At 40.5% G+C, this 27497-nt stretch overlaps 4 protein-coding genes across 14 annotated transcripts; 3 read left to right on the plus strand and 1 right to left on the minus strand.

The window, feature by feature from the left end:
* The first annotated feature begins 53 nt into the window (after window positions 1–53).
* LOC124033916 (rho GTPase-activating protein 1-like) lies at window positions 54–7314 on the plus strand. 3 transcript variants are annotated; one of them, XM_046346339.1, is made up of 13 exons: window positions 54–212; window positions 1550–1747; window positions 2783–2878; window positions 2976–3063; window positions 3242–3373; window positions 3628–3714; window positions 3798–3896; window positions 4043–4150; window positions 4264–4340; window positions 4572–4649; window positions 4809–4937; window positions 5130–5233; window positions 5454–7314. In XM_046346339.1, the coding sequence occupies exons 2-13, from the start codon at window positions 1609–1611 to the stop codon at window positions 5622–5624; spliced, it is 1308 nt and encodes a 435-aa protein (XP_046202295.1). In that variant the 5' UTR covers window positions 54–212; window positions 1550–1608; the 3' UTR covers window positions 5625–7314. The 3 variants fall into 3 exon arrangements, with proteins under 3 accessions (XP_046202295.1, XP_046202297.1, XP_046202296.1); XM_046346341.1 differs by lacking the exon at window positions 54–212 and adding an exon at window positions 269–440; XM_046346340.1 differs by lacking the exon at window positions 54–212 and adding an exon at window positions 515–1079.
* Window positions 7315–7508: 194 nt separating this feature from the next.
* atg13 (ATG13 autophagy related 13 homolog (S. cerevisiae)) lies at window positions 7509–17040 on the minus strand. 7 transcript variants are annotated; one of them, XM_046346332.1, is made up of 18 exons: window positions 16817–17040; window positions 16275–16355; window positions 16075–16155; window positions 15846–15965; window positions 15663–15709; window positions 15424–15564; window positions 15271–15311; window positions 13580–13676; window positions 13296–13394; window positions 13061–13151; window positions 12514–12612; window positions 11303–11398; window positions 10499–10632; window positions 10249–10369; window positions 10024–10101; window positions 9795–9908; window positions 8555–8683; window positions 7509–8387 (listed from the first exon to the last, which is right to left on the minus strand). In XM_046346332.1, the coding sequence occupies exons 2-18, from the start codon at window positions 16344–16346 to the stop codon at window positions 8310–8312; spliced, it is 1638 nt and encodes a 545-aa protein (XP_046202288.1). In that variant the 5' UTR covers window positions 16347–16355; window positions 16817–17040; the 3' UTR covers window positions 7509–8309. The 7 variants fall into 7 exon arrangements, with proteins under 7 accessions (XP_046202288.1, XP_046202287.1, XP_046202293.1 ...); XM_046346331.1 differs by having other exon boundaries at window positions 11291–11398; XM_046346337.1 differs by lacking the exon at window positions 12514–12612 and having other exon boundaries at window positions 11303–11371.
* A 182-nt stretch (window positions 17041–17222) lies between these two features.
* On the plus strand, window positions 17223–19565 carry harbi1 (harbinger transposase derived 1). The gene is made up of 3 exons (XM_046345136.1): window positions 17223–17313; window positions 17611–18297; window positions 18421–19565. Exons 2-3 carry the CDS (start codon window positions 17628–17630, stop codon window positions 18795–18797), a joined length of 1047 nt encoding a protein of 348 aa, XP_046201092.1. The 5' UTR covers window positions 17223–17313; window positions 17611–17627; the 3' UTR covers window positions 18798–19565.
* Window positions 19566–20360: 795 nt separating this feature from the next.
* On the plus strand, window positions 20361–25110 carry zgc:110699 (uncharacterized protein LOC325371 homolog). Of its 3 annotated transcripts, none has more exons than XM_046346344.1 (7): window positions 20361–20582; window positions 20985–21106; window positions 21409–21465; window positions 21563–21636; window positions 22562–22709; window positions 23293–23386; window positions 23659–25110. In XM_046346344.1, the coding sequence occupies exons 2-7, from the start codon at window positions 21028–21030 to the stop codon at window positions 23846–23848; spliced, it is 642 nt and encodes a 213-aa protein (XP_046202300.1). In that variant the 5' UTR covers window positions 20361–20582; window positions 20985–21027; the 3' UTR covers window positions 23849–25110. The 3 variants fall into 3 exon arrangements, with proteins under 3 accessions (XP_046202300.1, XP_046202299.1, XP_046202298.1); XM_046346343.1 differs by having other exon boundaries at window positions 20362–20578; XM_046346342.1 differs by having other exon boundaries at window positions 20365–20574.
* The last annotated feature ends 2387 nt before the right edge of the window (window positions 25111–27497 follow it).

Raw genomic sequence — 27497 nt, forward strand, 5'->3', positions numbered from 1 at the left:
GCACTCCTCCACCTATGCCTCTGTCTCGTTTTCGGAGTCAGAAGTATAGTAGTGTGTTTGCCAAGACAGAGAGCTCTCCACCCGCCGAACGAAAACCGGATGTTTGTGACTAGTGAAGCAAGCAGCTGTCACTGGCATAGCTAACGTTAGTAGCCTAGCCAGCTAGCAATTTAGAAAGCCTTTCAGCGGGGATCGATTTCACAGACTGTACGGTAAATCCGACAATTCAATTTATTTGATGAAATAATCAATGTATTTTGCGCGTTATTGTAGCTAGCTAGGACATAAACGTTAGACGAGCTGACTTGGATTATCCAAATTATAACCAGGTGGTTAGCCTTACCAGCCGAGGAAAAATAATGGTAACATACTGTGCCTTGCTAGCTGACAACAGCTAGCTACTCAACAAGAATTTAGCTAACTACAGTCTACACCTACAGGTTAGCTGGTTAACGTTTATTTGAATCCATCGACATTTGTAAAACATTGTTGAGTAGTTAGGTGAACTACTGCTGTACCGTCGGTAGCTGACGTTGGCCAACGCAACGTTTTTTGTTTTTAATCTATCGACATCGCAGTGTAATGGAGCATACGTGAAATAGCTAACGTTAGCTAGAAGATTCGGGACAAATTGCAGACTTGTTTTGCGTAACGATAGATAAACAGCTAAGACGCGAATCACCGTATTTTGGTTGCTGACGTTACATGGCAGTAGCAGTGTTTCGTAATATACCCTTATGGCTAATTGAGCTAGATGTGTAAAATTATTGCACTTTGCCTGAATGCATTTCTACTCCCGTGGACTGCGCATACAGGAATGCGTTTCTGACTTCAGTCGTGATATTTAAAGAACCAACATATCAGAACAGATTGCATCTCATAGATGGGGAGGACTGTATTTGGCCTTGCAGCCAAATGAAGGACGTCGGGTAGCACAACAACGCTTCTTCTTCCATCACAACCCCTGTGGTGTTGTAAAATAGATTGGGTCATTCCATGTGAAAATCGGTGTGTGTGTGAAATGTTGTGTGGGCCTTCCACAAACAAACCAGCCATGCAATTGTTGCTGCATTCGACAGGCATGTATTCAACTGATGCTAACCTGGTTGCAGATGTGAAATAGGCCTAGTCTAAAGGACAATCGCTTATTGACCTATTTGTTTCTTCCGTCCATGTTTCATATGCATTGTCCTTTCTGGCCCCATTGAAGTTGCTCTTCTGCAGTTATGACGCATCAGTACAGCTTTAAAATATGGTAACTTAGTTGCATGGGTTTCGCACAGGGTCCATTACAACAGTGATAAATTACCACAAAGCACAATAGAAAATGCATGTTTAAAAAATGTACCTGTTTAACACTTGTTAGCTGTTTTATTTGTCTAAATTAGGCTATAGGGAGGGGATCGACACAGTCAGAAGAATGCTTTTCTTTTGAGGAAGACTTAAAAAACAAGATATTTAAAGTGATCCCACTGCTGAGATAAGGTGCCATCTCTTTGCATTAGATAATCAACATCCATCCAGAATTTAACACTTGTTTCTGTGACAGGAGGCTGGCTGAGCACTTGACCAGACTTTATTCTGTGTGGAGTCCCATAGTACACCACCATGTCTTCAGACCTTCTGGTTGACCTCAATGATGACCTTGGAGTAGATGATCCACCCAGCAATGCGCTGGACCTGCTCAAATTGTCTCCAATGGGGGACAAGCTGTGGCCCCCAGATGACTCCAGTATGAGCAAGTCTGGTAAGAACCTAAAGGCAATTTAAAGGAAAGCTGGACCTCTGTGCTGTCAGCTTCCTGAAATTTAAAAATTGCTTAAAGAATTTCTAGTGTTCTAAAAGCCAACTAATCCCTTGAGTAAAACAAAATCATGAGATCACCGTTTTAAAAAGACACATTCCTGGCAAAATAATGTTTGCCCTTGTAATATGATACCAATCAGCCTGTTGTAAGATCAGCTGAGTTTTTAGAAATGGAACGTTGTTGTAGGACCATTACTATTGCTGTTATTTCTCTCAACATCTTTACCGTCTCATAGTTTTACACCAATCTGTCTTTAGTCCAAGGGAAGAGTCAAAAAGAGCCTTCTTCACAGCCCAATGCAGGGAGCCGTTTGTTACTCGTGTCATATTATCGCAACATCGTTGCATATTGCCCTCTGACACAGTGTGCATTCATTAGTTATGCATCCTATTTTTAGGCACAGTCAAATTTCTGTTTCACAGCAGATCTCCAGCCCCTGTCTGATTGGAGTTAGAGGGGTGGGGAGGTTGAAGACAAATGCCATTATTTGTGGCTAATGGATGCATCTACAGCACCACGATTTAGAGTTTGAATTATTCTCAAAATCATTACTAATTATTCATGAACAGATGATAAAAGAGAAGGGAACAAGGGTTCATCGTATGAGATACCAAATGAAGCGCACACTGTCTCACCCCGCCTCGGGCAACTGCATGTTAATGACTAACTCTGTGAGAAGGGCATTGGTTTAGTCAGTGTGGCCTGCAGATTGCTGCTGGCAGAAGTACACAATGCGGATGTCGTGGTCATGTGTGTGGGTTAAGCCCGTAAAATGAAATGTCACACCCATCTACTTATTTCAGGATGCATTGAGAAGAGGCTCAAAGTGTGTTTTGCAAACTCATTCTAAGAGTGCCTGAGCAGTGAGCACATACTGTCTGTGACGGGGCAGATCCGAAACGTTGAGTTGTGAAATTCTGAGCGATCTGCCTCCAAAGATATGAGCTGGTGTGAGATGGTTGAATCTCTCAACAGAGACGGACATATCCAAGCGATTGGGGGAGGGGTCACACCTGACCTGGGACCACCCATACTATGATATTGCCAGGCATCAGATTGTAGAAGTAGCAGGTAAGAACTTTGTCTCTACTTGTCTCTCTGTGCTGAATATCACGGTCAGTCTTGGATCCCGTTGACGTTGTTTTTCTGCTCTCAATCCGCTGTCAAGGTGATGATAACTTTGGCAGGAAGGTGATTGTCTTCAACGCCTGTCGAATGCCCCCTCACCACGAACTGGACCACCACAAGCTACTGATGTAGGTGTTACTGTAGAGATTATTGAGACATTTTCATACTGCCAAATTTCTAATAAATTGCTTCTTGTTTGTGCTTTGATTTCCCCCCCCCCTCCGCTGCTAGTCAAGTCAGTAGTCGTCGTTGTTTGTGTTTTCATGTGATGAGGATTGACTTCTCAACTGTCATACTATCATCCAGGTATCTGAAGGCCACCCTAGACCAGTATGTTGAGAGCGACTACACCCTCATCTACTTCCATAATGGCCTCACCAGTGAGAACAAGCCATCTCTCAGCTGGCTGAGAGACGCCTACAGAGAATTTGACCGGAAGTGAGTCCCCGCCTACCTCTAGCCAGACACTGGGGGACCATAGTTGCAAAGCACATTTGCTAGTTCTTCCACCTATGAATGATGAGATGCACTCCATTTCACCAGAGATCTGAATTGGAAAACTAAAGCCGAAGAGGAAGTGGACTTTGCCCTCACCCATACTGAAGTCTATAAAAACGTGCTCTATTTGCACTTATGGCTTGACTTCTCTAACAACAAAAGTTGACTTTTGCTGACTGCTCTGTTTTCTTCAGGTACAAGAAGAACATCAAGGCACTGTACATTGTCCACCCCACCATGTTCATCAAGACTCTTCTCATCCTCTTCAAGCCTCTCATCAGGTTAGCATTCCAGCACCAGATATGCGCTCTATTCCTTTAACTGTAAAGTGTTTGCCATTTGTGACGAATCCTTTCTTTTCTAGCTTCAAGTTTGGACGAAAGATCAACTACATCAACTACCTGAGTGAACTGGAGGACATTGTTAAGTGTGAGCAGCTAGTGATACCCACCCGGGTGCGAGAGTAAGAACATTTCTCACACTTTACGTGTGACTACTGTATCTCAACATTGGCATTGAATTATTCACTCTTGTGTAATGGATGTCTATTTGTGACATCTTGACTATATCAAGTGCGTTACTCTGCTTTCTCACACCCAAAATCGTTAGCTATGATGAAAAAATCCGAGCCTCACTGAAAGCGTCAGTTCAGGCCCAGATGTCCCCCCCCCGCAGTCCACCACTGCCCAATCAACAGTTTGGAGTCCCCTTGCCAATGTAGGTAGCTGGATGAGGGCTGTTGCATTTGACTCCCTCAATACGTACGTAAGATATTCTCCTGTGTATGTTTCAAAGGTTTTTAAGTGCTTTGTTCTTGTTGATTTGTCAAGGCTAAGAGCGAGAAGATCTGACAACGAAGCAGTTCCATTAGTGATGCAAGAGACAGTGGCCTTCTTAATGGAACAAGGTGAGCACCATTTTTGCATGTTTTACCAGTGGTAATTTTGCTTGATGATGATGGGTTCAACTTTTGAGTCTTTGTTCTGATGATCATCTTTTGGACAATTCCATTCTAATTTCATGGATACTGTACCTGGATTAGTATTTTACTTGCAAAACAAGGCTAATTCTGTTATTTGGTTCTGTTTTACAAAATGTTTTGTTTCTATGGTTTCCCCCATTTTCTGTCCTGTCTTAGGTCTTGAAATTGAGGGGATATTCCGGCGGTCAGCCAACGTGACCCTCGTTAAGGATGTTCAGCACAGATATAACTCGGGTGAATGATTTTCACTCATTGTTACTCTTAAATGAATATCTAAAAAAATGTATATATCTGGTCTTGAAATCCCTGGGTAGACCTAATTACCTCTTTGGCTGTAGCTGTGGGATTTGTACGACTGTGATTGTCTGTAATTGTGTCCGTCTCTGGCTCCAGGTGAGGAGGTGAGTTTTTCCCAGATGGAGGACGTTCACCTGGCAGCTGTCATCCTCAAGACATTCCTCAGAGAACTACCAGAACCCCTCCTCACCTACCAGCTCTACAACGACATTGTCAACTTCCACAGTAAGTCTGGGGAAGACTCTTTTATCCTCCACACAGTAGACAATGGGGATATATATTTACGTTTGATTTACTATAGGTATACAAAATATCACTATAGCTGTCGATTTGTTTTGTAAGTCGTAATCCTTAGAGGATAGTTTTAAGTCATAGCAGTATCTTATAAACGGTGTATTTGTTATACTCATTCCTCAGATGTTGACAGCAGTTCCCAAGTGACTGCGATCCGGAACATGCTGGCTATGCTCCCTGAGGAGAACTATGCCTCCCTGAAGTTCCTCATTGAGTTCCTGGTGCAGGTATGTTTTCATATCTCCAGCTGAATACTTCTCAGAAGCTCTGCAAACACTCCATTTTTTTCTTTGAGGCCTGTTATTTTAGGCTTCTGTCTAAAATAGTCTTCGATCGTGGCATTTAATACTGCCTGGCGACACTGGCCTTTACCGGTTTGTGTAAATAAACCAGTGAGTTGTTTTGTTCTTATTGATATTCTACGAACATGCATGCTTGCCCATGTAGGTGTCTGCACAGAGTGAGATCAACAAGATGAACAACGCCAACCTGGCAGTGGTGTTCGGACCCAACCTGCTATGGGGACAAGACGCGGCCATGACACTCAGTGCCATCGGCCCCATCAATAACTTCACCAGAACTCTGTTGGACCAACACCACAAGGTCTTTTCCCCGTAACACGTCTCCTGTACAGCTATCTCTAACCACACCACATTTCATTCCGTGTTTAAATCCCCATCTCTGACCCGGTCTCTGTATTGGTCTAGTACAGCGTAACTGTGTCTCTCCCAGTGTCCCCTAGTAGTGTTGCCAAATGCATGAGTGTATTGTGACTGAGGACACAGAGAGAGAAAAACAAAACAGGGGAGATGAACTGTTGAAGATGCCAAAAGAGGCCAAAAGTCAGGTTAGAAGTCAGGTATGAAGAAGGCTTTAATGTCTCAGACAGATATATATCACTCAGGAAAGGTTCAACACAGTGTACACGATTTGGTCTTTAAAACAATTGGAATAATCGAAACCAGTTCACATCTGTTCTGGTTTGAATCATATCAAATATTTATTTTGATGGTACAGATTTCTGAGAACATTTATACAATGTTTTGTATCTGGGGAGCAAAATATATTTCATATTAATTTACTTGGTATGTCTAGTCCTATTTGCGTTGGAACAAATCATTTTAGAATTTCATAAATGATCGGTCGCTACACTCAATGTGCCAGTGTACTCCGGTATTCGATGTAGTCTAAATTCTTTCTGGAGTTTATATTTTGGCATGTCTTATTTAGGTATCATGGTTATGCGTAAAGCTACAGTCTATCGCAGAATAAAACCATAAGTGTGTATCTACGTTTAAAAAAAAAATGTTTGTCACATATCGCCTTTTAAAATATTTCCAGCAAGCCTTCGTTTGTTTCTTTCTGCTGCATTACATTTGCCAAGTCTTAATTTTATATCATTTCTACAGGTCAACTATTTAAAAAAAACTCTTAGTCTTAATCGTGTAACTTCTACAATTAATGTTATGCCTGATTTGCTTTCTCAATGCAGGACAGTGTTCATGATACATATTCTACTTTCGTGTGCATTATTACTCTACCTACGGCAGTTATTCCTTGAAAATCATTATCCAGATGTAAAGGCTTTGATGGCTAGTGTCATTGCTGGCGAAAGATCTTTTATGAAGCCTTAAAGTCAGTAGGGGAAACAAAAGGGCTCCTAGTCATGGATAGACTGAAATGCTGTGTACTTACAGACCCATTGGGCTCTCAGGCCATACTGTATTTGTTTTTGTTCTGAGCCTTATTTTGTCAATTTTGACATCCGTTGCTTTTGTTCAATTCCAAATGCGTTGAACACTAAGAGGGTTCCATTTGATTTTTTTTTTTAACCTTAAAACATTTTTTTTCTATTTGCAGTGGCCAAACTTTTGGGGGTACGAATCCTGTGCTTTGTAATCCTGAATGACTTTGTAATGAACATATCCTGAACGAGAACCGTGCTAATATTAAGACTGAATAAGTAAGAGTTCTGTTGTGCTTCGATGTTTTGTCTATTATGAAAACTTCCTAATCATGTCAATGAAACAATTGCATTGACATGCGGATCAGTGGCTTAGTAGAACCTTTGACCCCATTTGCGTCTGTGTGCCTTAAGGAAACAGGCGAGTAACTACCACTTGTCATATCTCGTGAAAATTGTGCCCGTTTGTCCACCTTTTATTGTCAAATAGTTTTTCCTGGTTGCTACAGTGAAAATGAAATGCCTCTTTAAGACTATTTTCCTCAGTTCTAGGTATCTTACTTTCAAGATCTTTTTTTAATGTTGTGAATATAAAGTATAAATAAAAGGTGATGGTTAAAAGTGCCTTTGTTTGATTTATTCAGTTGGGGTGGAGGGGCGTACTCATTTGACAAGAGTATTGATGCTCTATTGTATTTAAGCTTCAAGAGGGGTGACAAATACAATCACTCGTGGTGTGCTGGTATAAATCACAAACGACCACAATCAGAAATATATATAGGGCCTCTGGCTTATTCCTTTCCGATAATACAAAGTAGGCCATTTGAAATAACTTTTATTATGCATGACCATGCTACTGTATATTAACAAAGCATCGGGAAAATCAAGAGGACTTAAGATTGATACATTGAAAGTGCAAATAATGTTTAGCCTTTTTACAGATAAGGGGAAAAAGTAAACTTCCTTTATATGGTACATCATTTGTAGTGATTCTTGTCCTAAAGTTGGTAGGAGGACAACATTTCTCCCAATTTACAAAAAGAACTTCTTTCAATATACAGATTCAGAGTATGTTTGTTGTTTCTTGGGTATAGATTGACTACTGCTGATCATTTTCCATACATAGCTTGGCTTCTTCACATCTACTAAAACATAGCCATGTCTGACTCCATAGGCGCTATGAACGTTCTCCGTGTCACACGGGACAGCAATAATACAATGCCTCCTGACATTATTTAGACAAAATCGTTTTCATGAACTGAATGTTTTGTTACTGTGTGTTAAGTTCTATAACAGCAAGGTGAGAGGGGATTTGGTAGGTACACTATGACAGTCTGCTCAACACTAGAGCAAATGTTTCTCACATCAAAAAAAAAATATATATATATGTTTTTAAAGATGTCTTCTGTTGGGTACAGGCTCTCTTACTCTACAATACATCAACCAGTGAGGTTTGAAGAGGAACATTCCGATTACAAATCAATGTGGAATTTTAAATCTAGAGAAGAAAAAAGACGCATACACAGGCTGAATGCAAACAAGCTCGAAAGACAACAGGACCTTGCAGATGGACTAAATGGGATAATTTGTCATTGCAGCCAGTGGATCTATTTCTATCCCTACTGCAATGTGTCCACAAATGCATCAAATTCATCAATGTTCTTCTCGTATACTGCAAGTTTTTCGGGAAGAGAGTCCTGTTGGGAAAATGAACATCATTACAAACACATGACTAAGATATTGATTTATTAGACTAAAAAGCACCACAGAAAAGATACAGTCAAACCCACAGTAAATCGTATAATGGTAACTACTATCAGTCAGTCATTTAAATTCCAACAGGACCCCGCCCCCCCCATCTCACCAGGTCTTCTGCCATGGACTGAGAACTGACATCAATAGTGAGGCTGGCGAGCTGTGGGGGGTTCTGGAACTCTCTGTAGAATGTGCCAAGGTCCATGGGAAGCAGGTCATCCTTAGAGAACGCAGGCTTCTGAATAACACAGAGCACACAGAACACAATCAGATGTGCAGGGCAACAACTGTAACAGGCCCTTCCTTAATAATAGACGATCGATCCTACGATTTTGCTGTCAGCAGCACATATTATTCCCAAAGAGGTTCCGTTTTTAAAATGTTCTTGCCAGCAACAGTCCTAATTAATTCTCAACTGTTAACCACGAGAGAACAGGTCAGAGATTTTCATTAAGAACACTCATTCCCATAAGCTTCAATTTCTCTTCATCAGAAGCATTTATCTAAAATATTCAAAGCTGACATCTCTCCCTCTGTTGCTTTAAAAGCCTTGCTATGTGCTTTGTCGCATTCGCCTTTGACTGTTTTGCATTTCATTTCTCATGGTCACTACAGCCCAGATACAGGCCAGAAAGAAATACTGTCTGAAGGCGTCTGCATGCTTCCCATCCGAAACAGTTTCTTCGGCTGTTCATGCACACAATTTTCTTTCTCCTGAGGCAATCAGAAGTTCAGTAGCCGAAGTCTACTCCCCTTTTGTAAGTGACTGGTCAACTGTAGGGATTCTTCAATGAAGTGTTTGATGTCGTTCAACGAGAGATAACTCGTTGTCATGCAAATTGTTTCAGTTGAGAAATACTGCATCAAACATCTTAGTTAGTTGTAAAATTGCGTGACTAAGACCTCCTCCGCAGGAACGTCGGAATTTATTCCAGATTTCTTGAGTTACCTTCGTGTATACTGCTACGGCATCTAAAGATTGGCAAACAGTACTATTGCTGCTTTATTTTGCTCATTATTCCAGCGAAGGTCTTTAATTAAAGGGAGTATTGCGAGGCACGGACATGCACTTCGTCTAGCCGAGTTATGCTAGGAGCAAATCGAACATAGTATGCAGGCACATTAAATTACCACTGCTAAGTGACGTAAGTAATGCTCATTTCTACACGAAGAAAATGAATGTTTTCTTCCTCTGCAGATAACATCCACAATTGACAGACATAAACAGACATTTGTTCGTAGCAGCATTTGATACGGCATAGAAATGTGGTTAGATTGATCTAATTATTATTATCCTTGACCAAAATGCAGTCTGTTTTTTACTCTGTTACCGAAGGCAGGGTACTTACAAAGTCCACCATAACAAAGTCGTCCTGTGCCGGGCCACCACTCTCACCAGAGCCCTGGGAGTGTAAACTGCCCTGCAGGGGAGAGGACGTGGCTGGGGACTCCGGCGGCTGAACCTTGGATAAAGGAGAAGTGGTATCATTACCATGTCTGCACTAAAATGACTCCTAATCATAACCCAGAAAATGGTTATTTAAGGGTGACAATTATGTATGCGAATATTTGATTTACCATAGGGTCATTTTCCTCGAGGTCATAGGCTCTGGGAGCAAACGCTGCAAATGGTAAGTCCAGGCTTGCTGTGGTTACCTGCAATGGACAAAGAGTAATACGGCAGTGATTACAAGGGTATAATACTCACTGGTATTTTGTCCATTACTCGTAAAAATGGGTACTTCCAGCGAAAAATATCAAAGGTGTGTAACTTAAACAAGGACATAATAAGGTTGTCCCGACCTGTGTGCCTGGCTTGTTGACAAAGGCACCCACTTTCCTGGTGAAGGTGGTCTCCAGTACATCACAGGGAGAGACACCCTTCACCTCAATGCTCCTCGACAAGGTCTCTGCACCCTCACCACTTTGAAAGAGAACATGGCAAAGTTGTAACCGACAGGTTTCTCCCAAGCAAGTATAATCTCAGGTGATCCACAGTCCCACGGGGTGTTTCGCTTTTGTCACATGGGGGTCATGGCAGACTGGGGCTTACCTGCTGGAGGGAGTGGCGGGAACATGATCAGCGGGGGGGCATGAGGACACTCGTCCATGCTCTGCCTGGGCACCATGACAAGGCTGCACAGGCACCTGCTGGGGTACGCCCCCCTCCTTCCCTGGGATTCCCATCTAGATAGGACGTGTGAAAGACCATAGTTAGCACTGGTTGAGTCGTGTTGATACACCTATGCAAAGCTTTGTTTCCCGTGTTGGCCCTCAAATCCATGCATATAGAACATCTTGACTGGCTGCGTCGCCGCTTGGTATGGCAACTGCTTGACCAGGCGGTGTCGGAGGAAGGCCCTAAAAATGGTCAAAGACTCCAGCCACCCAAGTCATAGACTGTACCGATGCACCAAGTCTGGAACCAACAGGACCCTGAACCGCTTCTACCCCCAAGCCATGAGACTGCTAAATAGTTAGTTAAATATGTACATATATGTACAATATGTGCATGGACCAATTTTACACTAACTTTGACTCATCACATACGCTGCTGCTACTTATTTGTTATTGATCCTGTTGCCTAGTCACTTTATTCCTAGTTATACAGTAGCTGCATATTTACCTCGTACCCCTGCACATCCACTCTGTACTGGTACTCTGTGTATATAGCCACGTTATCGTTACTCATTGTGTATTTATTATTACTCTTCTATTATTTCTCTATTTTTCGTCTCTCTCGGCATTGTTGGGAAGGGCCCGTAAGTAAGCATTTCACTGTTTGTAAACAGCAGGTGTAGACTAAGCATGTGACAAATAAGATGTGATTTGACTCGCTCAATACCTGGGTGGTTACCTGGTGTGGGTTGGCAGCGTTTAAGGTGGAAGGGTGGCAGAAGTCAGCAGCTCCGACAAGAACAGGAGGCTGATAAGAAAGACGAGAGCAGTAGAGCTGAGAGAGAGAGAGAAGAGGGAGAGAGAGAGAAAAAGTAAGAAAGAGAGAGCAAGCTAAAACATGAATTAATCCACAGAGGAGAAATGGGGTGATGGGAGCAAGCAGCAGGAGGTAGAAAGTATAGCATTAGAGAGGACAGGGTAAAGATTCTAAGGCAGATTTGACTTACCCTGACAATGAACGTGATTAATATCTTCATATATTTAAGTGACGACTAACGATTCGTTAAGGAATCATTATCAGCAAACCAATGTGGAAAGGATTTAGGTTCGGAATTCTAGGGCAGTCAGTAGATAATGACATAAGTACTTCCTTATGTTATAAAATACCTTTTACCAAGACAAATGTGATTATTAATGAACTGGACTCTCTCTAACATATCATTAACATTACATACAAAAAGTTGGATTTCGTAACGTAATTACATCCGATAATAAGCACCGAGCTCTGTTGACCTAGCGGTGCACGTTTCTTGTGACAACTTGTGAGCACTTTACATTTTGTGGTCATCGTCTTCAAAGTTGTTTCCGCGGGTCGCAAAAAGCGCAATTAGCATGACACGAGCTGAATGAAATAATGTAAAAGGCTTTGACAATAAAAAGCTTGGTAAAAAAATGCTCCGTGCGCCATTGACATTTCACAGAGATACGCCCGTTATTGTGAGAAATCTTCAAAGAAATAACAGGAATTTCAGATGAATATGAAAGGCGTATACTAAAATATGAAAATAATTAATGTCACGTCTCGAAACTCATATCCATCTTACATCTATATTGTTTTATGTCCTGCGGATTTGAGAAGAAATATGATGAGTTCAATGGGAAAGTGAGCCTGTCAGGTAGCCAGTAACCTGGTTTCTTGCACAATTTCCCTCAGTTTTTAGCACTTTTTTTTCTCTCTCTGGACTCCATTGATTTAGTCACCCTAATTCTGGAAGGGTTCAACAGATTATTATAGAGATACGAGGTTAGGACCATTGGTTTTCTTAGAGGAATATCTACACAGAAAAACATTATTTTACCCATTGGTCAAAATATGCGTTTTTGATTGGACGCCCTAATGTAAGGGAGTTGTGAGTGAGTGAGATACATGCCCACACACGCAAGACTCACTTGGTGTGAGAAGGCCAGGCCCATCATGGGGACTTTCAGAGTGTCCATCACTGCAGGTTTAGGGGTCTTTAAATGTGCCTTACTTACAGTGAACACACACTACACAGACAGCACAGAAAGAGAGAGAGGGAAAAGGGGCTAAGAGATGAAAGCACTTATACAGAAAACAGAAAGGAGAAATATGGTATGGGGGCTTGGTAATGTCTCCAACACAAAACATCTACTTTTCCCACAGCCAGACTTGTGAAATGAGCTTTGGGTATGAGAATACCAAACCACCAGATCCACAAATACACACAACAGTTGGATGCATGATCATCAATATGGGTCAAATGTTTGAATATGTATGTCTATTTGAATGCGGTGCCAGACATAATCGTTTAAGAAAACACCTGACCCATTTGGATGTGATTTATGACATGAGAGGGAGTCTTTACATATGGGTGTGTCTAAGTAACATTCACAAATCTCAAACCTCACCATGGACACCACCTCTGAAGTTACACATGTTGCAAAGATCGACTTTGCTAAGCGGTGACATACGTACTTGTGAGGGTGGAGAAGTGGAGAAGGACGTGGTGCACACTTCCTGAGAATCCTCCACCCCATTGTATGCTCCTTCATCTTCCCCGGGTGCTCTGGAGTATAGGGAAGGCAAACAAACATGGCCAGATTATTACTCAATCCTTTAATTTATACCATCACTAACGATGATAATAAATAATAGGCATGCACAAATCTGTATTGGGTCAGTATAGGTGTTTGGGCGAGGGCTAACCCACCTGTAGTTACATGGACGCATGTGTCCCATGTTGCCAAAGGGGCGCTCAACGAAGTGGTCAATAATTATGCCCATAATCGGAGCTGTCCTCTCAAACTGCCTGTGAGATTATGAATATAGAATTATGAATAATGGAAGTGTATAGCTAAAACCAGTGGAGAACAAGGAGAGGACGTGGAAGAAAAGGGGAAAACATGGTGGCAGATTTTACAGGCAGTGCATTTTTGACCACTGAGGAGTGAGCCCATGCAGTGGTGTGAACAAGAACAGCTTCTGTTTATGTACCTGGTGGACATGAAGGCCAGGTTTGTCCTGTAAGCACAAGACAAGGTGATTGTTCCAATGGGAGTTCCCACAACTCCTACACGCACTGTCTGGAACCCTGAAAAACAGCATTCAGGAAAAACTAACGTCAAAATCTTCACAGCCCTATACAACACTTCCAAAGACCCAGACAACCAACAAAATGTATACAGTGCATTCGGAAAGTATTCCGACCCCTTGACTTTTTCCACATTTTGTTACGTTACAGCCTTATTCCAAAATAGATACAATCATTTTATTCCTCATCAATCTACACACATTACCCAATAATGACAAAATGAAACAGGTTTTTAGACATTTTACATAAGTATTCAGACCCTTTGCTATGCGACTCGAAATTGAGCTCAGGTGCATCCTGTTTCCATGGATCATCCTTGAGATGATTTATACAACTTGGAGTCCACTGGTGGTAGATTTAATTGATTGGACATGATTTGGAAAGGCACACACCTGTCTATATAAAAGGTCCCACAGTTGACAGTGCATGTCCGAACAAAAACCATGTCATGAGGTCGAAGGAATTGTCTGTAGAGCTCCAAGACAGGATTGTGTCGAGGCACAGATCTGGGGAAGGGTAGCAAAAAATGTCTGCAGCAAATGAAGGTCCACCATTAATTCAATGGCCTCCATCATTCTTAAACAAAATAAGTTTACAAGCACCAAGACTCTTCCTCCAGCTGGCCACCCGGCCACCTGGCCAAACTGAGCAATCGGGGGAGAAGGACTTTCGTCAGGGAGGTTATCACTCTGACAGAGCTCCAAAATTCCTCTATAGAGATGTGAGAACTTTCCAGAAGGACAACCATCTGTGCAGCACTCCATAAATCAGGCCTTTATGGTAGTGGCCAGATGGAATACTACACTCCTCAGTAAATAGCATCTGGTCTGATTAAACTAAGACTGAACTCTTTGGCCTGACTGGACAAATTTGGAGGAAACCTGGCACCATCCCTATGGTGAAGCATGGTGGTGGCAACATCATGTTGTGGGGATGCTTTTCAGCGGCAGGGACTGGGAGACTTGTCAGGATTGAGGGAAAGATGAATGGAGCAAAGTACAGAGAGATCCTTGATGAAAACCTCCCCCAGAGTGTTCAGGATCTCAGACTGGGGTGAAGGTTCACCTTCCAATAGGACAACAACCATAAGCACACAGCCAAGACAATGGAGTGGCAGCTTCAGGACAAGTCTGAATGTCCTTGAGTGGCCCAGCCAAAACCAGATCTGACATCTCTGGAGAGACCTGAAAATAGCTTTGCCACAATGGTCTCCATCCAACCTGACAGAGCTTGAGAGGATCTGCAGAGAAGAATGGGAGAAACTCCCCAAATACAGGTGTGTCAAGCTTGTAGCGTCATACCCAAGAAGACTCAAGGCTGTAATCTTTAACAAAGGTGCTTCAACAAAGTGCTGAGTAAATGGTCTGAATACTTATGAAAATGTAATACGTGTTTTTATTTTTAATACATTTGCAAAACATTCAAAGAAGAAAGTTTTTGCTTTGACGTTATTGGGTATTGTGTGTAGATTGATGAGGGGGAAAAACAATTTAATAAATTTTAGAATAAGGCTGTAACGTAACAAAATGTAAAAAAGTCAAGGGGTCTGAATACTTTCCGAATGCACTGTAAATAATATAACGGGCATGGTTACCTTCTCCCAATCCTGTGAGTTGAACCTCTCCAAAATATATCCTGCAAAATAATGTATCTATTAGTCAGATTGTTTACTAACACGATAAAACTCCATTGTTAGCAATACCAGTCAAAATAATGATAACACTTATCTGTATACAAGAAAACAAACCTGTACAGTATGACATAGTCATGGCCTTGCTTTCGTGAGAGTTTGTAGGCTGGGGTTACCCTTGTAATGGCCAGCAGTGACTTGAGCAGTAATGACAGGCGGTTGTAGACAGTGTAGGACACCTTAATATCTTTGTCACACCTGAAAAAAAAAGAATCAGAAATGTTGAGTGTTACGGCCCAACTACAAAAACTGAAGCACTAAAATAAGAAAACAAAAAACTACTTCTCATTACTTACTTCTCGTTCATTTCGAGACACCATGTCTCCAATTCCATTGAGTCTCCCTGTAAAATATGACAAAAACATGTTCATGTTTTTCTAACCTTTACAGTCACTTGGATTGATTGATGAACAAATGCCCAATGATCCAGACCACTTGTCTCAAGAACTGTCTGTGAACACCAGTCAGTGCTATCTTACCTCTGAGGTTTTGAGGGAGATCTCAACACACATGGATCGTCCGATGCCAGGAAGCTGCCCGGACAGAGCTTTCTTTGCCTCGTGTGTAACTTCTGGGATATCTTTGATTGCCAGATTGAACTGGTGAAAATAATTGAGTTTAATGAGACTTGAATCCACAACCCTTTCAGGAGAAAATTAGCACAGGTAAATTAATGAGTTGAGAGGCAAAGAATTCATTGTGACTTACCCAATCAGAGCCAGTAGGTGAAGACAAGGAGCGTGTGCATACTTTTTCCCCAAGTCGCGCTTGGACTATCACCTGCACTGTCTGATGACACAGAGAAATTAGGGAATTATCAACCTCAGTGAATTAATCAGCTCAGACATACTGTAGAAAGTGCTTGATAATCTAAGTGTGGCAATATTGCGTATAATTAAAGGCAGTACCTTCAAAGCGAAAAACTTTATGAACTTGTCCAAGTCTTTTTTATCCTGAGGACTTAGATCACTGTCCATCATGGAATGCCCCTGTAATGTAAAAACACATTCTGGTGAACAAGGACAGACAAATGAATCGTACGACTGTTGGCAGGCTGTATCGACGGCTTGCCACAGTCAAAACAATGCTGGATTTTGTCTAGCACCATTCAAATCAAATCAAATGTTATTTGTCACATGCGCCGACTACAACAGGTGTAGACCGTACAGTGAAATGCTGACTTACAAGCCCTTAACCAACATTGAAAGAAAACAACCCCCCCCCCCAAAAGCAAGAGTGACTATAGTCATATTAGCTAAGAACTCTATAGTGTGTCCATATTAAGCTTGTGTGTGTTGACAAAAAACAGCTAGCTAACTCAGACTCTAGCTAGGTAATATTTTAGTAAAACATAATGGCTGTCAATGACAAGAAAACATTCAAGATTGGTGGTAGCTATCTATCTAGCTCATTAATTTGATAGCAAGATAGCTAGCTAGCATGTACGTACTTAACGTTAGCTCATCACATCCGAAAATCACAACTTGTACTTGAATGTTGCGCTGATAGCGTACTGAACAGCGTAGTTCTGGTTACCTATATGCCTAAATTTGACATATTCTTATATAGGCTAAGTTCACACTGTCGCATTGTGTTATTGGGACACAAGCCTTAACCAGCTGGCCCATTTGTTGTTTATTTTCATTGGGTGTATGGCGTGTTTCGAAGGAGTTGTATTTTGAGAAGCACATTCATCTCCAACACGGTGGTCTATAAAATCAGCAAAATTGCATATATCGATATGTCAGTGTTTTATTATCAATAAAAACATATTACACGTTGTTCTGGAAACAATAATTCCGTTCATTTGTTTTTTTGTTTATTTTAAAATAAAATCGAAACTGCGTCTCACATATTTTTGCTAGTTATCAGAAAAGTGATATGCGCAATGCACTTTACCCAGACGAGTCACAACAACAACAACAACAACAACAACAGCAAACGCCGGTAGGATTCAAATTCGACGTGTTTTTACAAATGCATGATATTTATAGTTCGCATTCTTCTAAGTTTGCACCATCTCGGGTTCACTGTTCCCAAAGAAATGCCTGATAAGGAAATTGCTAGGCTAGCTGGTTAGCTAGCTAGTAACGTTTGTATAGAAAACCAATCATTTTTATATCTAGTAATGTTAGAGAAGCATATCATACCAGAACATAATATTGAAAGAAATAGACCATGCTGAAAACACCAGGCTCTGTTTTGATGCATTCAACAATGCCTTTCTCTTTTTGCCCCCTACAGAATATACATAAGTAGAAATGGCTATACAAATAGCCATCCTGGATTGTGACCTGCTGCTCCATGGTCGTGGACATAAAACTCTCGACAGGTTTGATATAGAGACCGTTTCAGACGAGTTCCTATTAACAACATTTGGATTCCCTCGAGATTTCATCTACTACCTGGTGGAGCTACTGCGTGACACATTATCACGACGTACGCAACGGTCTCGAGCAATAAGCCCAGAAGTTCAGATTCTTGCTGCTTTAGGATTCTATACCTCAGGATTCTTCCAGACGAGGATGGGAGATGCCATTGGCATTAGCCAGGCTTCCATGAGTCGCTGTGTGACAAATGTAACCAAGGCACTGGTTGAGAAAGCTCCAGAGTGCATAGTATTCATGAGAGACGAAGCTACAAAACAGCAGTCCAAAGAGGAGTTTTTCAGGGTAGCGGGAATACCAAACGTCATGGGTGTTGTAGACTGTGCCCATATAGCCATTAAGGCACCCAATGCAGAGGATTCTTCATATGTCAATAAGAAAGGCTTCCATTCAATTAACTGCCAACTTGTGTGTGATGCCAGGGGACTTTTGCTCAGTGCAGAGACTAACTGGCCTGGCAGCTTACAGGATGATTTCATATTAAAGCAGTCTTCAGTGTACAAGGAATTGGAAGAACAGGAAAATCATGAAGGCTGGTTTTTAGGTAATATAGCTCATAATCCTCCATTTAAAATAGTTGAAAATACAATTTATAAAAACAAATTGTTTTGCTCTTCAAGCCTCCCTCTTTCATAATGTCTAACCTAACCTAAGTCTTGTCTTCTAGGAGACTGCTGCTATCCTTTAAAGAAATGGCTGATGACACCTGTCCAGTACCCAGAAACTTCAGCAGACTTTCGATACAACTTGGCTCACACTGCCACTCATGAGATTGTGGACCGCACGTTCAGGGCCATTCAAACCCGTTTCCGTTGCCTGGATGGGTCCAAAGGCTACCTTCAGTACTTACCTGAGAAGTGCTCTCACATCATTCTGGCCTGCTGTGTCTTACACAACGTGTCATTGCAATCAGGCTTGGATGCCTGGACGTTTGAGAGGACTGATATGCCAGACCAGTCGGAGGAGGGCAGTTGTAAGCCAGAGGCTGTGGACTCAGAGGCAGTCCGAATCCGTCAGGAGCTCATTCTTAGTCACTTCAGCTAGGTCTGCATGCTCAGAATCAACGTGGAAAACACTGTATGGTTCACAGAGACACTGCCTGCAATAGAGAAGTGGTTGACACCAGATTCTGTATAATCAGAATAATATAGGTTGTAGGAGGTGTATATGTACAGTGCCTTCAGAAAGTATTCATACCCCTTGACTTGTTCCACATTTTGTTGGGTTAAATTGATATTTTTTTCTCACCCATCTACACACAATACCCCATAATGACAAAGTGAAAACATGTTTTTAGAAATGTTTGTGAATTTATCTAAAATTAAATTTGTATCCCAAAAAACTCCTTAGTCCTTTCCGAAGACAAGCATGCCCATAACATGATGCAGCCACCACCGTGCCTGAAAATATGGTGGTACTCAGTGATGTGTTGTATTGGTTTTCCCCCAACATAATGCTTTGTCCTCAGGATATAGTTTAATTATTTGACACATAGTTTGTAGTTTTACATTATTGCAAACAGGATGCATGTTTTTGGAATATTTGTATTCTGTACAGGCTTCCTTCTTTTCACTCGGTCATTTATCTTAGTATTGTGGAGTAACTACAATGTGTTTGATTCATCCTCAGTTTTCTCCAATCACAGCCATTAAACTCTGTAACTGTTTTAAAGTCACCATTGGTCTCATGCTGAAATCCCTGAGCGGTTTTCTTCCTCTCCGGCAACTGAGTTAGGAAGGACGCCTCTATTTTTGTAGTGACCGGGTGTATTGATACACCATCCAAAGTGTAATTAAAAACTTCACCATGCTCAAAGGGATATTCAATGTCTGTTTTGATTTTTTACCCATCTACCAACAGGTGCCCTTCTTTGCGAGGCATTGGAAAACCTCCCTGGTCTTTGTGGTTGAATCTCTGTTTGAAATGAACTGCTCAACTGAGGGACCTTACAGATAATTGTATGTGTGGGGTAAAGATATGAAGTAGTCATTCAACAGTCATGTTAACCACTATTATTGCACACAGAGTGAATCCAGCAACTTATTATGTGGCTTGTTAAGCAAATGTTTACTCTTGAACTTATTTAGGCTTTCCATAACACATGGGTTGAACACTTATTAACTCAAGACATTTCAGCTTTTAATTTTTAATGAATTTGTAATAAATTCTAAAAACATCATTCCACTTTGACATTATGGGGTATTGTGTGTAGGCCAGTGACACACAATCTCGATTTAATCCATTTGAAATTCAAGCAGTAACACAGCAAAATGTGGAAAAAAATCAAGGGGTGTGAATACATTCTGAAGGCACTATGTATTTGCAGACACCTGAATTGTCTGCAAGAGTGCAGGGTGTGGTGTGGTGTGGTGTGCAAGATTTATATGCTCCAATAAATACATGTGTACATGCCTGTTTAATTTATTTTACTCTTTATAACCAACCTTTTCTTCAAATCTGATCAGAGATACGCATAACTATGCACAACTATGTAAAAAACGAAACCGTTTAATGTTATTTCCAAAAACGGTTTGAAAGGAAGTTCATTAGCCATTTCAAAGGTTTGTTTGAGTTAAGTGTAAAGACCAAGATGTCTTCATCGAACAGCATGCTTGGCCACCAACAGCAATAAATCAAATACATTTAATGAGTCTTGGAAGGGGCACGCCTTAAAAAAGAAGAAGAAATGGTTTCATTTCGAAAAGGGAAACTAAAGGCTGGACTGAACAGTGAGCTGAAAACCTGAGCAAGTGATGGAGAACAAACATATTTTTTGTCTCCCAACATCTTATTGAGTAATTGGAGAACCAGACATAGCGAAGTGAGTGAGTAAGGATATACAATATTTCATATAGTCGTAAAATGACGTCCAGTGTTTGTTGCACGGTTTAAAAAATGTAACAATATGCATGAACAGACGTAGTAGGAGTTCTCAGAACTGTACTGAATCCTGGTTTTGAACTAATTGTTGTAGGCTAAAGAAAACAGGGTTAAACTAATTTAGACGAGCTGTGAGTATTTGTAAAGTACGTTCATAGATGTTTTAGTAGTTATAAAGAACGAATCAACATAACTCATTGGTCGAAATTGTCGATGGGGCATGCAATTGATTTGTATTGTTATAACGATGTAGCCAGCCACACAATTTGAACTTTTTCGTAAGCACCAACATGATGACCACACAATTTGAAATAGGCTTGCCGGAGAGCAATAACTTGTTGTATGTTTTAGATATTGATACAATGCAGCCTGTTATTAATACACCATCCAAGCCATGACCGATTCTGGACCGTCAAGAAAAATGTCACGGGCAAAGTTAGTGATACTTGGACGAGACAACTGTGGAAAGACAGGTATTGAAACGAATGTTTAAGTTGGAGACTGATGGCTTAAATTGACTGTGTTATTGTATGGCACATCCAGGGCTGACTTTTAAAAAAAACTCTAAATGTGAGACATATCTGCAATACAAAAATGAATGTAAAATAATAATACTTTAAATTGTTGATACTATGTTAATTTAGTATGATGTTTACTATGCTATTTACTAATATTTACTATCAGTAGCCTAGGCTTAGCTAACGTGGAGAGGTACATGCAAGGGGAAATATTTCAAATACCTGAGTGCTCATGGTCTGCTTTGTTTAAACTGCAGCCCTGTGTGTTAGATTCATCACCAAGCGGTTCATAGGAGAATATGACCATAAAAAGGGTAAAGACATACTGCATCTCATTTTACTGTCCCGTATGTAAGTTGCCTCTTGACTATATTAGGCTGACAGTATTCTGTCTGTGGTGTTCTCATACAGAAGTAACATACAGGTGTCGGAAAACTGTCGACAAGGAGACCATCGATTTGGAGATTTTGGACACAGCCAACAAGGTACTATCCAAAGACTGAGGTCATCATGCCCTTTGCTTTAATTTAACCTCAGAATTCAGTCTATATTGTACTGCTTTGGGGATTTGTTTCTCTTTGCCCTTGTGTCAGACCTCTATAAACCCAAAGAGGAAGATGACTCTCAGGCTCAGACAACAACCAGGCCCCCATACCATTCCTTTCAAGTCTGTTTTCTTGAATCATGGTGCCTTAAAGTGTCTTGGACATAATATCAACAATGTTGACGTTGATCAAATATAATGGTACCGAGGACAAGAAACATCTGATGCGACAATGAAAATAACACGCAAGGCCATTTGAGTGGATTAAATATCCCATCTACTGTCAGTAGTTTTGAATAAAGATTAAACAGAAGAGTAAACAGACATCTCATGTCTTAGCAAGGTCAAGGACATGGTATGTGCACATCCTGCAAAAAAAAAATGTTCCCGGTGCTTGATTTAAACAAACAATTGTAGAGAACAAAACAAACTGGCATATGCTCCCAAAAGTGCTATGTCCCTGCTAGGGTCTAAATGTTGCCATAAACAGACTACTTTTGAGAGCATGAACCCGTGTGTAAATGTATTTAGTTCTTCATTAAATGAAAACTCAAACTTTGTGGTCCCACCCATATATCTTGCTATATCTCTCTCTCTCTCTCTCTCTCTCTCTCTCTCTCTCTCTCTCTCTCTCTCTCTCTCTCTCTCTCTCTCTCTCTCTCTCTCTCTCTCTCTCTCTCTCTCTCTCTCTCGCTCTCTCTCTCTCTCTCTCTCTCGCTCTCTCTCTCGCTCTCTCTCTCTCTCTCTCTCTCTCTCTCTCTCTCTCTCTCTCTCTCTCTCTCTCTCTCTCTCTCTCTCTCTCTCTCTCTCTCTCTCTCTCTCTCTCTCTCTCTCTCTCTCTCGTCTCTCTCTCTCTCTCTCTGCAGGAGTGTGTGGGTTTTGCAGCACCTTCTCTGGAGAGTTCCATTAAATGGGGCGATGGTTTCCTTATTATGTATTCCATCACAGACCGGAGCAGTTTTGAGTCTGTCTCACACTTAAAGAGGCTTATTGATCATGTCAAGCAGACCCTAGGTGAGACAGCAATTATGACCAGTGGAAACACCAGGAAAGGGCAATCAAATAGAGTCTGGGGTGGAGGGCATCTCATTATTGTAGAGGTTACATCTTCTAAGAGGCTATAGGGTAGCATAGAACCCGACCCACCCATGATTTTTACGGAACCTACTTTACATAGGCTAGTCCAGCTATCCTTTCATTGAAGGGTATTCTGCTTTTGTATGTTTGTCAAATGTATCATAATGATTCCGTTAAATCACTCGTGACCAGGGGAACTGGTTTTATCAAGGCTGTGTTAAGCGGAGTTTGACTGCTTACTGCTTTTGCTGTGACAAACGACTTAATCCACTGTTACACACTAGTACAATGAATCCAGGAGGCAAGGTTTATAAAACAGTAGGTCTGTTTATTGTAACTGCAAACATTATGTGGTGTTTGTCTTTTCTCAATTGTCACTTTTACGACGGTGCATCGCCTCAAATTCCTTACAAGATATACAATCTCAAACAAGATCATCTCTGTCTGTTTTTCTGTCTTTTGTGTGAGTTTTGTATGCCTTTAATATGTTTCTAAACTCTGTTTTATGCTCTTTCATCAGGCATACCTACTGTAATAGTTGCGAATAAATGTGACATGGAGAATGGAAGGGTGGTGCGGACAGAAGAAGGAAAGGCCCTTGCCAATGATCTGAGGTGACGTTCCATTTGGTTATATTCTAAATCATCTTGGAACCCTAAATCATACTACATTCTGAAGATGCGTGAAGTAAGATGTAGTAAAAGTTTTTGCCAACACAAGTGAATTCAAATATTATCAGCCAGTGGTGGATGATCCATGCTGGAAAACCATTTATTTGTCCCTCAACCATATCCATACATTAAATTGACCAGTTGCCAATGTCCAATTGTTTTCCGTGGGTGATGAGGAATGGAGAACTTATCTTTAGCCTCTTGTGTATGTTCAGGTGCAGCTTCTTTGAGTTGTCTGTGGCGGAGTGTTCTGTGGCTGTGGAGTTAGCGGTTGAGAAGTTGGTACGAGAGGTGCGCCTGGAGTACCAGCGCCACCTACTGGCCATGGACAAACGCTCACGCATGCTCCAGATGAGGCACGCACTGAGCCGCAAGCTTACCCGCAGCAAGACCATGCAGTGGTGACCAAGGCCGTTCAGTCTGGCCCCCTGAGCACAGGCCTGAAGATCTACTTAGCCAATGCTGTTATCTTCATCTGCATTATGCTTTAAGTTGACAGTGAGAGGTCAGTGGCTAGTTTCCTTATAAAAAAAGCACACAGAAGTTGGAGAAGAACACAATGGACAGCATTACACAGAAATGATATATATATATACACATTGTGTGTCTATGGCTACATATTTGGGGTAATGCACAATTGCATAAGGGTTCACATAGCTTTGATATTACACTTGACAACATCAATGGGAGTTTGAAAGAAAGCAGCTGAACATGGATTGGAAGTTGCACTTTGACCAGGAGGTATTATCTCTTACTACCACCTGTTTGACATTGAATTATGGGTAACTCCATTATTACAAAAACATTAGACATCCTTGAGTGTAAACTAAGATGTTATTTTGAGACATTTTGGTGTCTACAGTGTTCATAAGGAGAACTGTCACACACTAAATCTTGATGGCTGTTTATAAAAATCAGGATATCTTTTTTTCAGAGAGAAGAGAAGTCACAATTACAACTTTGTAATTTTATTTAAAAATGGTCAAATAAATAAATACAAATTGATCGAATGCTCCAAAAATCTTGACTTACTCTGACACTGCAATGGAATTTGCCAAACACTGCATACAAATAGCTACATAAAATAACTAAAGTACAGGAAAGAGATAAAGGAAATCAGTGCATCACAGGCAACAAAAAGGATTGGTAACAAAACCGTAGTCAAAAATAAAGAAATACTTCTTTAAAAAAACTGTGAAAAAATACAACTGACAAATATTACAAGATAGTATGCAGTTTGTATAATAAACCATTTACACTATATTCGGCACATTAGTGCCTTTGACTTGCTTGATTTGCTACAATGCATCTTAACAAAGAGGAAGAATACTTTACGTTGAGAAAAAGCCTTCTAAATTAATCAAATGATATGAGTGCATGAAGTTAGAGGTGGGACAGTGGTTACAAGGAAGGGGGGTCTCCATATTGATGGTAATGAAATTCAACTAGAATACTTGGAAGGCCACCGATGTGACATGATATAGCATGAGAACAACTGTTTTCAGAACGAATCAAGATATGCAGTGAATCCAAAGTAATACACTGGTATGGATGAAGAATCTACTCAATATTGTTTTCCTAATTGGTTGCTCTCGTTTGTGAATATTATTTAGCTGGTGTACATCATAAATGGGAAATAAAAAAAGGCTTTCAAATCATTCTTTGGATATTAATGTCGTTTCCATTTTTTTTTTTTTTTTTTACCACAACATGACATTTACTTTCTTTCACAGCACAAAGCACTACACAATATTTGAGTTGGCCATACCACATCCTCCCCGATTTTCCTTCCTAAATCAGAAAATAAAAACAATTACGCCCATAATATTCAGCACTTTGCCTTCAAAGTTATGATCCAATAAAAGTCACTAATTTATAGGAATATTTCATTTCCTACACGAGTAATTGGGGTACGTATACAGTACATGAAACATTTAATTGTACAGCTGTAGTTTTCAATAGGCTGCTGTAACACTTTACATTAAGGTACCCTATACCCTCCATCACTGATCTAGAAAGTGTTACTTATTAGTTATAATGGGTTATGAACTCAAATCTGTAAACTACTAAATAACAGTCTATAAACTACTTCTACATATTTTATGAAAGGCACCTTAAAGTAAAGTGTTACCACGGTTGGAAAGGGCGAAATCCAGTTCTAAATATATGAAAAGTAGGAATGGTTTTTATAAGTATAATCATGTCCATACAATCTATTTGCATATGTAGGCATAGATTTGTTGAGGTTTTGACAGCTGTAGTTTTGATGTTGGGCTCACCATGCTGAGCACAGAGAGGGGAGTGTATTTGCTGAGATCCTTATCGTTTCTATTGCGTTATTGAGGCACTGAGAGCCACATGGTCTAAGCTTCTGCACCAAAGGTCCAATAAAATACCCTAAAAAGGATTATAAAGAAACGATGAAGAATCACATTTAAATGATTTAACAATATTCAGGAAATTTTCAAAAGCTTGGAAATCAGGCCCTAATTACACACATTCATGGTGTGTGTCATCATTGCTGTCAACTTTGATCATTTGCATCTTGCCCTGTGAAGATGGCAAATGTACAGCCAGGAGAGAACTAAAGGATGTAACGCTGTTGCGTGTTCAACCAAAGGTGCGTTATAATATTTGCTAATTGCTTGTATTTGAGGGACTTGGTAGAGGGAAAACTCAAATAGTAGTTCAAATCACAAATCCGTATTTTTCATACACTGGCAAGTCAAGTCAAAACTAAATCAGAACTCTCTTACATGATGACTAAGAGCAACTGACCCCTTGTGAAAACAATAGATTCCAATTTTAGCCTATCTTTTCAGTTTGGTGCAAAGAGAAGTAGATTTCCTGAAGTGGTTCATCACAAATAAACAATATTTCCATAATTCAGAGACATTTTTTTTGTGTGACACTCAAACAATCCCAACAATACACCGAACACATTTTCTTCACAAGGAGAAAGAATTTCTTAAGGCAATTGCTATAAAGATGACAAGTACTGTAGGCCAAAAGGAAGAGTGGCCTCAACACAAGACGTTGGACTGGGCCATCACTTATTCTTTAACTAACGCTTTCCTTTTGATCTGACTATAGATTCAAACCGCTTCGCATCTTCTCTTGTGCTTTCCAGTTAATTGCATTATTATGCAGATTTCTTTATTATTTTGAAACCATTTTTGTTCAAACTTAACCCGTCTAAAACATGGTTGGTCATTTCATGTCAAGAGAAAATATAAAAGCCTTCAAACTCTCTAGAAAAAGGCACCCCAGGGGAACCCATACCCTATGGTGTAGTACAGCAAGTAGGCTGCGGTGAAGGGATATGTTCACTGACAACCTATTCCTCCATGTCCATTTAATGTCCCTACTTTCTCACGTGTTTCACAACTAATATATCGACATTTCATTGCAACTCCAAGGACTTAAACATGTAAAATGGCAGATTATAAACAAAAGCTACACGTACTGTACATAAGTGTCAAATGAAAAGTGACTTGTCCGTGTTGTGGTGTAAAATATAAATAATGAAAATGTTCATATTTACTTTAGACATGTTTATGGCAGGATGAGGGTATGTGGTTCGGTTCCAGTTTCTTTTGCCAAAAAGTTTGTGCTTTTCCTACAGGGTTCCTGACAGTTTTTCCAAACAACATTCGGGAACAATGGCCACACTCTCTTTTGTATGCATGGAACGGCCATGCAAAACGTGTGCCTATCTATGGGGACTCCTAATTGAAACCTTAAAAAACATTATGTAAGAAAATAGGACTGTTTCCCTGCTGTATTTGGATACAATAGCATTTGGCAGTTATGAATTCAGCATATTGAATGATAATTCAATTGCAAGGAACTTCAAAAAAGAAAGAAAGCTATTTACATAGTATTTTCCAGTTCTAATATATTTGATACGAAACCAAGGTAATGCGAAACAGAAAAGCACTTTTGAAGAAGCATATCTCCATGTTTGAAAACTAGGAAGACCTGAATATACACAGATTCCCCCAGAATAAATTGTTAGTTTCCTTCAGCAACAGATCCCAGGGGCATAACAAAC

The sequence above is a fragment of the Oncorhynchus gorbuscha genome, linkage group LG04 (assembly GCF_021184085.1).
Source record: "Oncorhynchus gorbuscha isolate QuinsamMale2020 ecotype Even-year linkage group LG04, OgorEven_v1.0, whole genome shotgun sequence".
NCBI classification, from domain to species: Eukaryota; Metazoa; Chordata; class Actinopteri; order Salmoniformes; family Salmonidae; genus Oncorhynchus; species Oncorhynchus gorbuscha.